Source organism: Cololabis saira, chromosome 4 (genome assembly GCF_033807715.1).
Source record: "Cololabis saira isolate AMF1-May2022 chromosome 4, fColSai1.1, whole genome shotgun sequence".
Classification (NCBI taxonomy): Eukaryota; Metazoa; Chordata; class Actinopteri; order Beloniformes; family Belonidae; genus Cololabis; species Cololabis saira.
The window spans coordinates 5,987,301-5,999,826 of record NC_084590.1 but is presented as its reverse complement, the minus strand read 5'-3'; the positions used below and the strand labels follow the sequence as shown (position 1 = coordinate 5,999,826).

Genomic DNA, 12,526 nt, shown 5'->3' with positions numbered 1-12,526 from the left:
GGGCTGGGTGGGTGGGGGGAGGGGTGTCTGGTTGTTCAAACCGGTTGAAGAACCGGTTCAGATCATTCACCCACTCCTGATCCCTGTCCAGCGCAGGTCTGGAGTTGCTACGTCCTGAGATGGTGTTCAGGCTCCTCCAGACCCCGCTGACGTCTGGAGGAGCCTGAACACCTCCTGGCCTCCTGGACTCCTGGGGCCTCATGTACTAAGAGTGCGTGGATTTCAACGTGAATCCGTGCGTGAAATTAACAAGACCGCAAAAATTCATATGTACAAAGCTGTGCGTACGCCCAAATCCACGCAGTTTTCTCTGTACATCACAATCAGCGTGGAATTGAGCGCACATGCGGGAGCGCAAAACTCCGCCCTGACGCATGATCATGAGTATAAAACAGCAAGTGCAAATCGGCCAAATAAACTTTAGAAATGGCAAAAGCAACCAAAAAGAGAAGATTCACAGAGTGTGAGCTGGAAACGCTTTTAACAGAGGTGGAGGCCAGGAAGACCGTCCTTTTTGGCTCCCTGTCCTCTGGGATAAATACAAAGAAGAAAAAAGGCGAGTGGGATCTTGTGGCTGTGTCCGTAAACGCTGTGGGGTCGGAGCACCGCAGCCCACAGGAATTAAAAAAGAAGTGGTCGGACATAAAGATGGAGGTAAAGAGGAGAGCGGCTGCACACCGGCGAAGTGCGGCCATGACGGGTGGTGGAGCAGGAACGGAGGCGCTCACCCCTTTTGAGGAGCGCGTGTGCGCAATCGTGGGTGAGACCGTCCTCACAGGATTCCTATCTGTCCCTGAGGGCGACTCCGTCTCATTTGAGCAGCTAAATGAAGGTAAATTAACTCCAAGTGTACCATAACCCACAGTGAAGTAAACTTATTTATGCTTGCATTGAAATAATAGACTCGAGTGACTGAAGTGATATTGTTACAATTTTATTCAGATGATGCCGAACCGGGAACCTCGGGGGTCACAGCCTCCTCCCTCCCATCTGAGGAACCCCGCGCCACCGCTGCCTCCGATCCTGAGGCCCGTCCGACCGGCCTCATGCTGACGCAGGCGGTCCTGGATATTCACGACAGGATCAGTCGGGGAATTGACCAACTAAATGCAACCATGTCACGCATTGCTGACTCACTGGAGCAGATCACTACTAAAATAATACAATAATAAAACGTTAAAAAATGAACCTTGACTGAGTTTCCCATCTATAGTGTGTCAATGACACGTTGTCGGGCCCGAATGGCAGCTGCATGGGGTTGCACAAGGGGGGGTGCTGGCTCTGGCTCGTTTGCCGGCTCCTCCACCTCTGCCAGTGGGACGCCATGGCGGTGCGCCAGATTGTGCAAGGTGGCACAAGCAATAATGATGCGGCCCACCTTGTCGGGGCGGTACAGCAGCATCCCCCCGCTCCTGTCCAGGCAGCGCCACCGACATTTCAGCTGCCCGATCGCTCGCTCTACAACAGCTCTAGTGATGGTATGAGCGTGGTTGTAAGCGAGTTCTCGGGCAGTCTGGGGGTTGGTGAGGGGGGTCATCAACCACCCCTTCAGTGGATAGCCGCTGTCACCTGATGGGTTGTCAATAGACACATTAATGAATAGAATAGACTTCATTGATCTCCCAGAGGAGAAATTCAGTCCTGCAGCAGCCGAAACGCACACACACGCTCAACGGTCTATACAACTAAATTAAAAAATGGAAATAACCAATAAATAATAACTGAAGAACTGTGAAGTGGCTTTATTTTCGACATTGTAAGCGATCACTTACCAAGGAGCCATCCATCCCGCACCCTGCCAGCTTGGAGCCTCATCCCCATCAGGCTGTTGGCGAGGATGAAGGAGTCGTGGGTGGAGCCAGGCCACCTTGCCACAACATTTGTGAAGCGCATCTGTGCGTCACATATGATCTGCACGTTGATGGAATGAAAGTTTTTGCGATTGACATACGCAAATTCATCCACCGATGGCGCCTTTATTGCAATGTGTGTGCAGTCAATCACACCGATTACATTAGGGAAACTGGCAATTGCTGCAAATTGCGTTTTAATATTTGCAAGGTCAGCTGCACCATACGGGAATCTGATGTACCTGCCGAACTTGCAGATGATCCCGTCCCATACAGCTGGCATTGCACGGCTCAGTGCGGACTGGCTTATTCCTGACCGGTCTGCCAACTCGCGCTGGTAGGACCCGGTAGCCAGGAAACCAAGTGTGGTCAGCACTTGCAGGGGGACAGGTAGTGCGTGGCTCCTCCTTGTGCTCCTCTCCAAACTGGGACCCAACTCAGCACAGAGTTCCAAGAGGATTGCTCTTGGAAATCTGAAACGTCTGACCAGCCAGTCATCATCGTGGGCCAGTAAATCAGTGTGGTCCCTGAAGATGCGCTCCCTCCTGATTCTCCCATTATTGCAGTCGTCTACCACGAGCAGTACTGCCATTGTGATTTGCACAGGTTACGTTGTCCTGCGTCGACCTTTATATGTTCAGACCATGTGGTTAATTGTGTAATTGGTGCAGTTCCACCCGTGTGTCACTTATTTGATGATTGGGGACTGTCGTGTCCTTCATGTGGTCGTGAACTTATTGTTGACGTCACGTTTCCTCATATTCTGCACTTCACTGCATCACCAGTGAGTGTCGCCAACGGACAGAACCTCAGAAAAGTGCGTGTAACAGCCTTGATGTGTGAGTGCCGGACCGCAGCTTTCTACGTTCACGTCATTCTTTGTACATCCGACCGTGAGCGTTGAAAGTGGCGTACGCACGTTTTTTGTGCGCCGCACTCTTAGTACATAAGGCCCCTGGTCTCTAGGGAGGTGTTCCAGGCATGTCCCACTGGGAGGAGACCCCGGGGAAGACCCAGGACACGCTGGAGAGACTATGTCTCTCGGTTGGCCTGGGAACGCCTCGGACTCCCCTCGGAAGAGCTGGAGGAAGTGTCTGGGGTGAAGGAAGTCTGGGCATCTCTGTTGAGACTGCTGCCCCCGTGACCCGGTTCCAGATAAGCGGCAGAAAATTGATGGATCGATGGAAATAAAAACTAATAATACAAACAGAAATATGTCTTGATCTCTGCAGACTAGGTGGGAGTTGTCTCTGTGTTGTAAACAAGCTTTAAGCGGTCAACAAGATGAGATAAGATTCTGACCGTTTGTCACGAAGTTCTGAGACCCAGAATTTGGGTGCCGAAGCTTTAACACTTCGACAGTAAAGACTCATATTGATGCATGCTGGCTGTGGTGGAGGTGCTGACCTTTTCTTTTGCAGTTCCTGAAACCTTAGACTGGATTCGTGGTGATGAAATGTTTGAGAAGTTACGACACACCAGCTCTGATTTTCTAGTCAGATTAGTTTCCTTTACATTTTTTATCATGTCCTCATTTTCTCTGGTTTGAATCATTGGTTCAACTTTTTCTGATGTTTAGTGCTGATATAAAGCTGCTGTTTTTACTTTGATTTTACGCTTTTGCAACATTCCTCTGCGCAGTCAGCTCCAGAGTTTCTACACTTTTCATGTCTGTTTTCAAATTCATGAAATTAAACAGAAAATATTTTAGAAGTTTGTTCTGCAATTGTTGTGATGTTTGTGTTTATGTCTAAATCTGGATCCTGCAGGAGTAGTTTCTACAGCTCGGTGAGGCAGGTCATCTGTGATTCAATCTGGGTTAAGGAGGCTGACACCATCTCCACCTTTAAAACTAAACTGAAAACCTTTCTGTTTAGTAAATCCTTAGTTAGTGTTCAGTAAATCTCTAGGTAGTGTAAACTCTAGTGTGTTAGAGTCAGTAGTCATAGTTGCAGCTATAGAACAAGACTATAATAGTTAGTCTCAAATATAGCTTCGCGGTAGATATGCTGCTATAGGCTTATGCTGCAGGGGGGCACCGACATGATCCGCTGGGCGGTGCCTCTCACCCTTCTTCTCCTCTCCTTTTCCCTGCCTCTCTTCTCCATTACCATTTTTATTTATTATAAGTATCTCATAGCTATCATTGTTGTCCATCGTTCTTGTAGTTTGTTCTGCTGGTCTGCCGCCCCCTCTTTTTCTCTTTTGTGTATGTTTGCAGGCCGGAACTTCGGGAGCTGCGTGCTGGGCTGCGCCCCCCCTACCCCCCCTCCCGCCCCTTCTGGTCATCCCGCTGCTGCTTCCACATGTCTGGGGATGTCTGCTGTGTGCTGCTGACATCCTGGCCTGCCCCTCCCCCCCTGACCAACTCCGTGTCTCCTGTCTACATCTGCTTATATAGTCATCCCTGTACTGCACCAGTTAGCCATTGTGTCTGTGTCTCTCCTTTCTCTGTTCTCCTTTCTCTGTTCTCTCGCTCTGTTTTCTCTTTTCCTGCTCTGCCCAGCTGGTCTCCAGCAGGAGGGTCCCCCCTTATGACCCAGGTCCTGGTCCAGGTTTCTTCCTTCCTAAAGGGGTGTTTTTTCTTGCCACTGTTTGGCTTAAAGGGGACCTATTTTGGCATCTAATACCTATTTTAAACAGGCCTTGAATGTCTTAAAAACAAGCTTTTGATTGTTTTTGCTAAATAAATGAGAGATTTAGCCTCTAAACCATGTCTTTATCTTCCCATTCTCTAACCTCATTCTCTATGAGGGATTCTGAGTGGGCGGGGCTATGATAATGAGAATCTGTGCTGATTGGCTGCCTGAATGACGCGATACGCCGCTACGGAAAAATGGCGGAAGCTCCAGCCGGTGGAGTTAGTTGTGGGCGTGGTTTCAGGCATCGGAGGCCAACCGATGTAAATCACTCCCGTCGTTACGTAACGACAGGAGCAGAATCTTATTGGCTCGTAGATCCACATCACACTGGACGGATCATCCGGGCGGCTGTACAGACACTGCAGAATTTAGTTTCTTTCCTCCTTCTCTGAGTTGGCAGGCTGAGGGGAGACCACTTTATATATGTTAAAGCAAGAGAAAACCTGTTTTTCATAATAGCTTCCCTTTAAGGTTTTTCTCGCTATATAAATAAAATTGATTTCAATTGATCTTAGGCTTTACGATCATGACTTTACCACTTTAAGATAAGTCGACAATAAACAACATATACAGTTATTTTCCATTTTCTTTTCTGAATTTGACAGGACATTAAAAGCATAACGTTTCTTGAGCTGCCTGCACAAAAATGAATGGTTAATAAGCTGCTAAACATATTACTTGTTTGAATGTCTCTAAAAACAGAAGCTTCATTTAAACATTTGGTTCAGAAATGTAAGACTACCACAGAATAATGATTTAATGATTATAAATGAAGAGGAAATCTGCTATCAACTAACAAATCTGAGCTGATACTTTGTAAGTTCTACAGACTCTTTATCATCACCGCTTCATGGTATTTAGTTTAAAGATTAAAAACTGCTGAACAGGAAACGTCACCACCTACTTTTGGACTCATATACACTTCATTATTACATGTGGCCTTTGCAGCCAACCTGCATTAGGATGAGGCTCAAATACAAACACAAATACATTCTTGAGTATTACAGCACACAAATTCTTCTATCATTTAACTTGTTTTAAATCTGAGCCAGAAGTTGGCATAAGCCACTGTCATGGACAAATTCAAACATTATATGCTTTGTAAATGTTGTAAAAGGCCAACAGCTGTAAGAAACAGGATGAGAAGAGGGTGTATAAAAGATGTAAATGCAGATGAAAGGGCCACATCTCTTTTGTAATGTATACCTTCTTTTAAGAGAACTAGCATCCATATACAGGACTGTCTCAGAAAATTAGAATATTGTGATAAAGTTCTTTATTTTCTGTAATGCAATAAAAAAAACAAAAATGTCATAAATTCTGGATTCATTACAAATCAACTGAAATATTACAAGCCTTTAATTATTTTAATATTGCTGATTATGGTTTACAGTTTAAAGGGGACCTATTATGAAAAACAAGTTTTTTCTTGTTTTAACATATATAAAGTGGTCTCCCCTCACCCTGCCAGCACAGGGGAGACAAAATACCATGGAATTCTGCAGGGTCTGCTCCCCCCCCTGACTGAGTCTTCCAGTGTCACGTGACCTTTTTTTGAGCCATTCTGAATCTGCGCCTATGGTGACGTCACCCTAGGCGCTCATTTCCATAGGTTCAGCCTCCGCTGCTGAAACCACGCCCACAACCAGCTCTCTACGCCGGCTGGAGCGGTCCTTCCTTCAGCCAGTCGGACGCGGCGCCGCGGATCCGGGTTAAATCATCCAGGTTCCCGGGTGGTTTGGGAGCTGGGTCCTCGGAGGTCCGTCCCAGGTCGGACCAGCTTCACCCTCCGAGATTTTCAGCCAAATGTGTCGGTTTGATCCCCGGTAACGGGCGATGCGCACAGGATGCGCCCCGGAGCCGATCTGTGCGCCAGGCGCCCGTCGCACAGCATCCGCCGGGCAGATCTGGCTGAAATCCCGCTGGTCTGTCCCCGGGAGTCCCTGCTACCAGTCCAGGCGGGTTGCTGCGGTCCAGGCCGGTCGGAACCGGTCAGATTCCCCCGTTAAAGCCGCGGTGATGCGCGCTGCTCCAGCCTACTTCCTGGTTCCCAAAGCGCGGCCCGTCTGACTAAATTGTCCAGGTTCCCAGCCGCTTTGGGAGCAGGGATTTCTGGGGTCCGTCCCAGGCTGGATCAGCTTCACTCTCCGAGATTTTCAGTGAAATCTGTCGGTTTGATCACCAGTAACGGGCGATGCGCCCCGGAGCCACGCCGGGCGCCCGGCGTGGCTCCGGGGCCAGCGTTCAGCATCCGCCGGGCAGATCCGGCTGAAATAGTGCATAAATGTTATTTATATACAACTCATATTTTATTTTTTTAACAATAAAGTTGCCATTTGTGAAAATTCAGTGTTGGGATTTATTTACAGGCTCGGGCTGCTCTGGCGGAGCGAGGTTTATGCTCGTCCCCTGCTACACGTCATTCAGGGAGCCAATCAGCACAGAGCCTCATTATCATACCCCCCCCCCCCTTCCCTTAGAATGGAGCACAGAAAAAGGGGTTAGAAGCGGTAAAACTAGTGACAGGGCCCACAGGCTGGATTTCTGATTTATGTAGAAAAAACAAGCTTTAGATTGTTTTTAAGACATTCAAGGCCTGTTTAAAATATACATTAAATGCCATAATATGTCCCCTTTAAGATTAAGATTCCCAGAATATTCTAATTTTTTGAGATAGGATATTTGAGTTTTCTTAAGCTGTAAGCCATGATCAGCAATATTAAAATAATAAAAGTCTTGCAATATTTCAGTTGATTTGTAATGAATCCAGAATGTATGACATTTTTGCATTACAGAAAATAAAGGACTTAATCACAATATTCTATTTTTCTGAGACAGTCCTGTATCGGGTGCAGGGGGCCACAGTGTCCCTCGGAGGACCGCTCAGGTTTCCTGTCTTTCATCTAACCACCTTCCAATAACTTGTCAGATTAGCACCACCAGCTGGAGGAGCCACTGCTGCAAGCCCTCAAAAATAAATGAAAAGGTACAGCTTCAACTGGAAGCCTTTTCTTCGTGCTCTGTGTTGAGGATGAAAATATAAAATATACAGTAGGAATACAAAAACAACAACAGTAAAGCTGCGAGCAGCGTTGATCGGGCCCTCACACTCAGGGCCTCTGGAGCAGAGCGGTGGATAAAACAGAGACACTTCCATAGGACTCCGTTGTAAACCGCACCCACGGGTTATGGAGCCCTGTAGTTCCACAAGTGTTTCACTGACCCAAAAGAATAATAATAAAAGGGTTCTTGCCTTATTTCAAAAAGATATTGTTGCTACCCCTAATATTACTGTTTATTGGAACCGTTTCACAGATCATATTGATTGGAAAAAACTTGGATGCTTCCTAACAAGTTTTTAATCACAAATAAGGTTAAGGAGGTCTCTTACAAAATCATACATAAATATTATCCTGCTAACCATTACATGCAGAAATTTATAAAGGACATTAATACGAACTGTTCCTTCTGTAATTTACATCCAGAAACAGTTGTTCATTTATTCTGGCTTTGCTCTCATTCGAAAAAACTATCGACAGATATTAGCAAATTTGTTATTGACTCTTTCACTATAGATTTTAATTTGCATTGGGAAACTGTTGTTTTTGGTTTCCATTGTTTCCCTAAGAAAGAAGGAAAATGTTACTTTTTGATAAATCTGTTTTTATTTCTTGCCAAATTTCATATTCATAAGAGTACATTTTCAAAGAAAACCCCTTGCTTTTATGTTTTCCAGAAAGAAATGGAACTTTACTTAAAACTAATCACTAAATCAACAAATGAAAAGACTATTAAAACCGTAGACTTGTGTAATATGTATAATCTTCTTGAATAACGAACATCACCCCTGGCACATGTTCTGTATTCTATTTGTATACTGTTCCTGTATAATATTCTGTGATAATTCTTTTAAATAAAGTTTTAAAAAAAAGAAAAAAAAAGTTCCACAAGTGGCGTTGATCCCGTTGATTTCAGTGGCCGCACGTCGAGAATCTCCTGAGGTAAGGCGATGAATACCGACCAATTTTAAGTCATTGTGTGGTTATTATATCATAGGCGCTTTTTATGTTAGATATGATTTTTTTCAACTTTTAAATTCATACATTTAAATTTTGGTTCCCATTATTCTCAAAACTGGATAATTTTTCCAAAGGGGACCAATGAGTATCTTTATTTTCGAACTTGTACCTTATATGTATGTATGTTTGTATGTACAGTATGTATGGATATATATATATATAGTTTGATATCGCTGTTGCTGCCATTTTATATTTTTTTATGTATTTATTTATTTATTTATTTTTTATATTTATTTAATTTTGTTCTCTGTATGTTTTTTTTTTTGTTTTTTTTTCCTAGGGTAATTATGGGGAGGGTAGGAATGTGGGTATAATAGAAATCATGCATGTGAAAATGTGAATTGTGAAAATTATTGTGAAATAAAAAGATATTAAAAAAAAAAAAAATTCATACATTTAATAGGCCAAAACATTGCACAGTGGTTTAATCACTGCGGCAGTAGATCACCGGTTACCACTGAATTAAGTTTCTGCTGTCAATAGACTCCACAAGTGGGGTAGCTATAAATTACATGAGCAGCTAAATAGTTTTGTGGCTGTTCCTTTTCCTAGTTGTGTATGCGAGTCATGTTTTCTTCTTGCAGGGTTTGTTGTTCCTAAAGCGATGCCTTCGTTCTCCACCTCCAGGAATGGGAACAAAGTGACCTCCCTTTGCTGAGTCCCTTTTTGATTTAAAAGCATATGTCATCATCTGCTTGTCTTGCTTTTCTTTTATCAGAGTACACTGGATGTATTTTAATGTGTCTTTCTCCCTCACAGGTCCCAGGTTCTCCAGCCCAAGATTTCTATTCATTTCAATTCAATTCCATTTATTTGAACAGACAAAAATCAACAGATTATTAAAGTCAGTTTCCACAGATTCTCCTTGGGAAGACGAGGATCCTGCTCCCCCTCATCCATGATCTGCAAATAGAAATATGATTTATTTCCCTGCTCCACTAACACAACTAGTCATCATCACACCATGGTATTATCGCTGTTCTACATACAATAATACTTCACCTTGATTATTATTAACATTTCAGATTGACTGAGAGCACTGCAGTTGTTAAATAATAAAATTAAACCTCAAAAATACAACTTGCCTAATAAATTGTGCACACAGTGTAGATGAATACTTTGTAGTGGTGTGTATATTTAATTGACACTTTTTTTTGTTGCCATTGATGAATATATAGACATTAAGATAGTGAATGCTCGGATGCTAGATTACTTTTTCTCACTCTTCCTTCTGTCTCCCACAGGTTTGGTTGATGTGCACAGAGGATATTGCTAGAGGATATTGTAATAAAGCAAACTTTTACACCAGATACGCCTCTTTTTTTCAAATTGTTCCCCTTTGGAGAAGTCAGTGTGTCAAACACTACACTGATTAAATATTAAAGGTTTAAGGGTCTGGTCTGCCCCTTAGCAGGATGTGGCATCAGGCACTTTTCAGAGTATTCTAATAAAATATATGCTCATATTCTCTGTAAGTGTGTAAAAGGAGCTTGTGTTCCACTGTAAGAAATGTAAGACATTTCGTAGCCCCACCTTTGTTCTGCTGTCCTAATGCCAGAATATAGTCCGTTAAATAAAATTGTTCTTCCGTAATGCCAAACACATTTTTCTGATTTAAGAGCCTTCATACATTGTCTTTTAATTATTTTACTTGTTCTCACAGACAGACACTTGCTCTTATTGTCACATTCATCATTTAAATACATCAGACTGTATTTGTATCTGATTCCTCTCCAGCAGATGCAGCATGAAACACACTGACCACAGACTGATAAACATCTGCAGCATCGTACTGCAGATAAATAGATCTGGATCATCAAATATTTAACTGAAAACCATCATTTATCATTGTCCAATGTAAGGGAGTATTAATAAATCGCTTACATTAATCTCATGTAGCTACACAAGAGATGCATTGCACCAGATTACAGTTCAATCGCTAATTTATCTGCAATCCATGAAGCGAAGTTTTCCCTCCCCCCAAAATAACACAGAAAAGCTTGTCTAATTATGCTTTTAGTTTTCATCCAGCTGTTTTATCCACTGCTCTGTCGTCCCCCACGTGGGGTGCGCTCTTATGATTGGCTGAAACCAGAGTTGGTAGTAACGAGTTACATTTACTCCGTTACATTAACTTGAGTAGGTTTTGGGAAATGTTGCACTTTTAGGAGTAGTTTTGAATCACTATACTTTTTACTTTTACTTGAGTAGACTTGAGTTACTTTTCTTTTATCCCTTTTATCCGCGTACGCGTCAATCTCATGACATCACTGGGTGATTCTTTGTGAAAAATGTTTGTTTTTGCATGTTTTGTCACATTTACACAGACTCAAACACACACAGAGTTTCTATGAGTTCATGTTTGTTCTAGTTCTGCCTGGTTAAAAAAGAAAAGTACAAAGGCTTGACATTTTGTGCTACTTGTGCTTAATTCATTTTTTTATTCTGTTATTATTTTATTTATTTTATTATTTAGTACTTGAATTTACTTTAATATTATTTTAATTTAAACTATTTATTAATTGTAATTTATTTCATTATTTTATTGATTTAATTTGCCTGAAGATGATTATTTTGTACTTTTGTCTGTTTGAATCGTTGTGTTAAAAAAATAAATCAGACATTACTCAACAGTTACTCAGTACTTGAGTAGTTTTTTCACCAAGTACTTTTTTACTTTTACTCAAGTAATTATTTGGATGACTACTTTTTACTTCTACTTGAGTCATATTATTCTGAAGTAACAGTACTTTTACTTCAGTACAATTATTTGGCTCCTCTACCAGCTCTGGCTGAAACAAAGGAAGACATCTGATTGGTTGCAGATCCTTCCGTGTTAAAAAAAAATGTGTGTATCGAGTCACGTCAGGGGAGTCTCAAAAGTCACACGCAAATCCAGCGCAGCTCACAGACAAAAAAACGTTTGTAGATCAGGTTATATTTGTGTGCGCATGATAAATACATTTGTGTATCTTGTCCTACGCACGTGTGAATTGTTCTGTGCATTTGTGAAACTTGTCCTGTCTGATTCTAAAACAGGTTAATGTTTTTGTAGAAGTTGTTATGACTGCAGTTGACCACCAGATGTCACTGTTCTCAGTTCACCCGGAGGTTTTAATCTTTTTCAGGACAATTAGAAAGAACATTTAATGAGGCTTCATCTGCCCATCACTATCATCGTCTTTTACAGGACTGTCTCAGAAAATTAGAATATTGTGATAAAGTTCTTTATTTTCTGTAATGCAATTCAAAAAACAAAAATGTTATATATTCTGGATTCATTACAAATCAACTGAAATATTGCAAGCCTTTTATTATTTTAATATTGCTGATTATGGTTTACAGTTTAAGATTAAGATTCCCAGAATATTCAAATTTTTTGAGATAGGATATTTGAGTTTTCTTAAGCTGTAAGCCATGATCAGCTATATTAAAATAATAAAAGGCTTGCAATATTTCAGTTGATTTGTAATCAATCCAGAATGTATGACATTTTTGTTTTTGTAATTGCATTACAGAAAATCTGAATATTCTAATTTTCTGGGACAACCCTGTAAATCGCATCAAATAGATATTTTATTTGAGTAAAAAAAAAACTCAGTTTAATTATTATTTTTTTTAAATAAATTCTTCATTTAAACCTTTAAATACAATGAAAAATTAAGAATAAGGGTAACATACAAATACAGAGATTCGAACACAATATTGAAAATAAATAAACAAAAGAATATATAAAGAACAAGACAGTTGAATGTAAATTAAAAGGATAAATAAAAATATGTGCGAGAGTAGGTTTCATGTAGTCAAATTGAGCGATTACAGATGCCTTTGTGTTTTTTGATGGGTAAATTGTCCTTATAAATTGATCAAGTTCTTTTTTTGAGTTCAGGCTTTCTGTGGATGAATTTGGACTTGTGTATGTGAAATTTAGCTAAAAAATAAAAACAGATTAATA

At 41.6% G+C, this 12,526-nt stretch overlaps 1 protein-coding gene across 1 annotated transcript; it reads right to left on the bottom strand.

Annotated features, from left to right (window-relative positions):
* Positions 1–1,200: 1,200 nt before the first annotated feature.
* Positions 1,201–1,954, bottom strand: LOC133442219 (putative nuclease HARBI1). The gene is made up of 2 exons (XM_061720172.1): positions 1,773–1,954; positions 1,201–1,569 (listed from the first exon to the last, which is right to left on the bottom strand). The coding sequence occupies exons 1-2, from the start codon at positions 1,891–1,893 to the stop codon at positions 1,208–1,210; spliced, it is 483 nt and encodes a 160-aa protein (XP_061576156.1). The 5' UTR covers positions 1,894–1,954; the 3' UTR covers positions 1,201–1,207.
* Between the last annotated feature and the right edge of the window lie 10,572 nt (positions 1,955–12,526).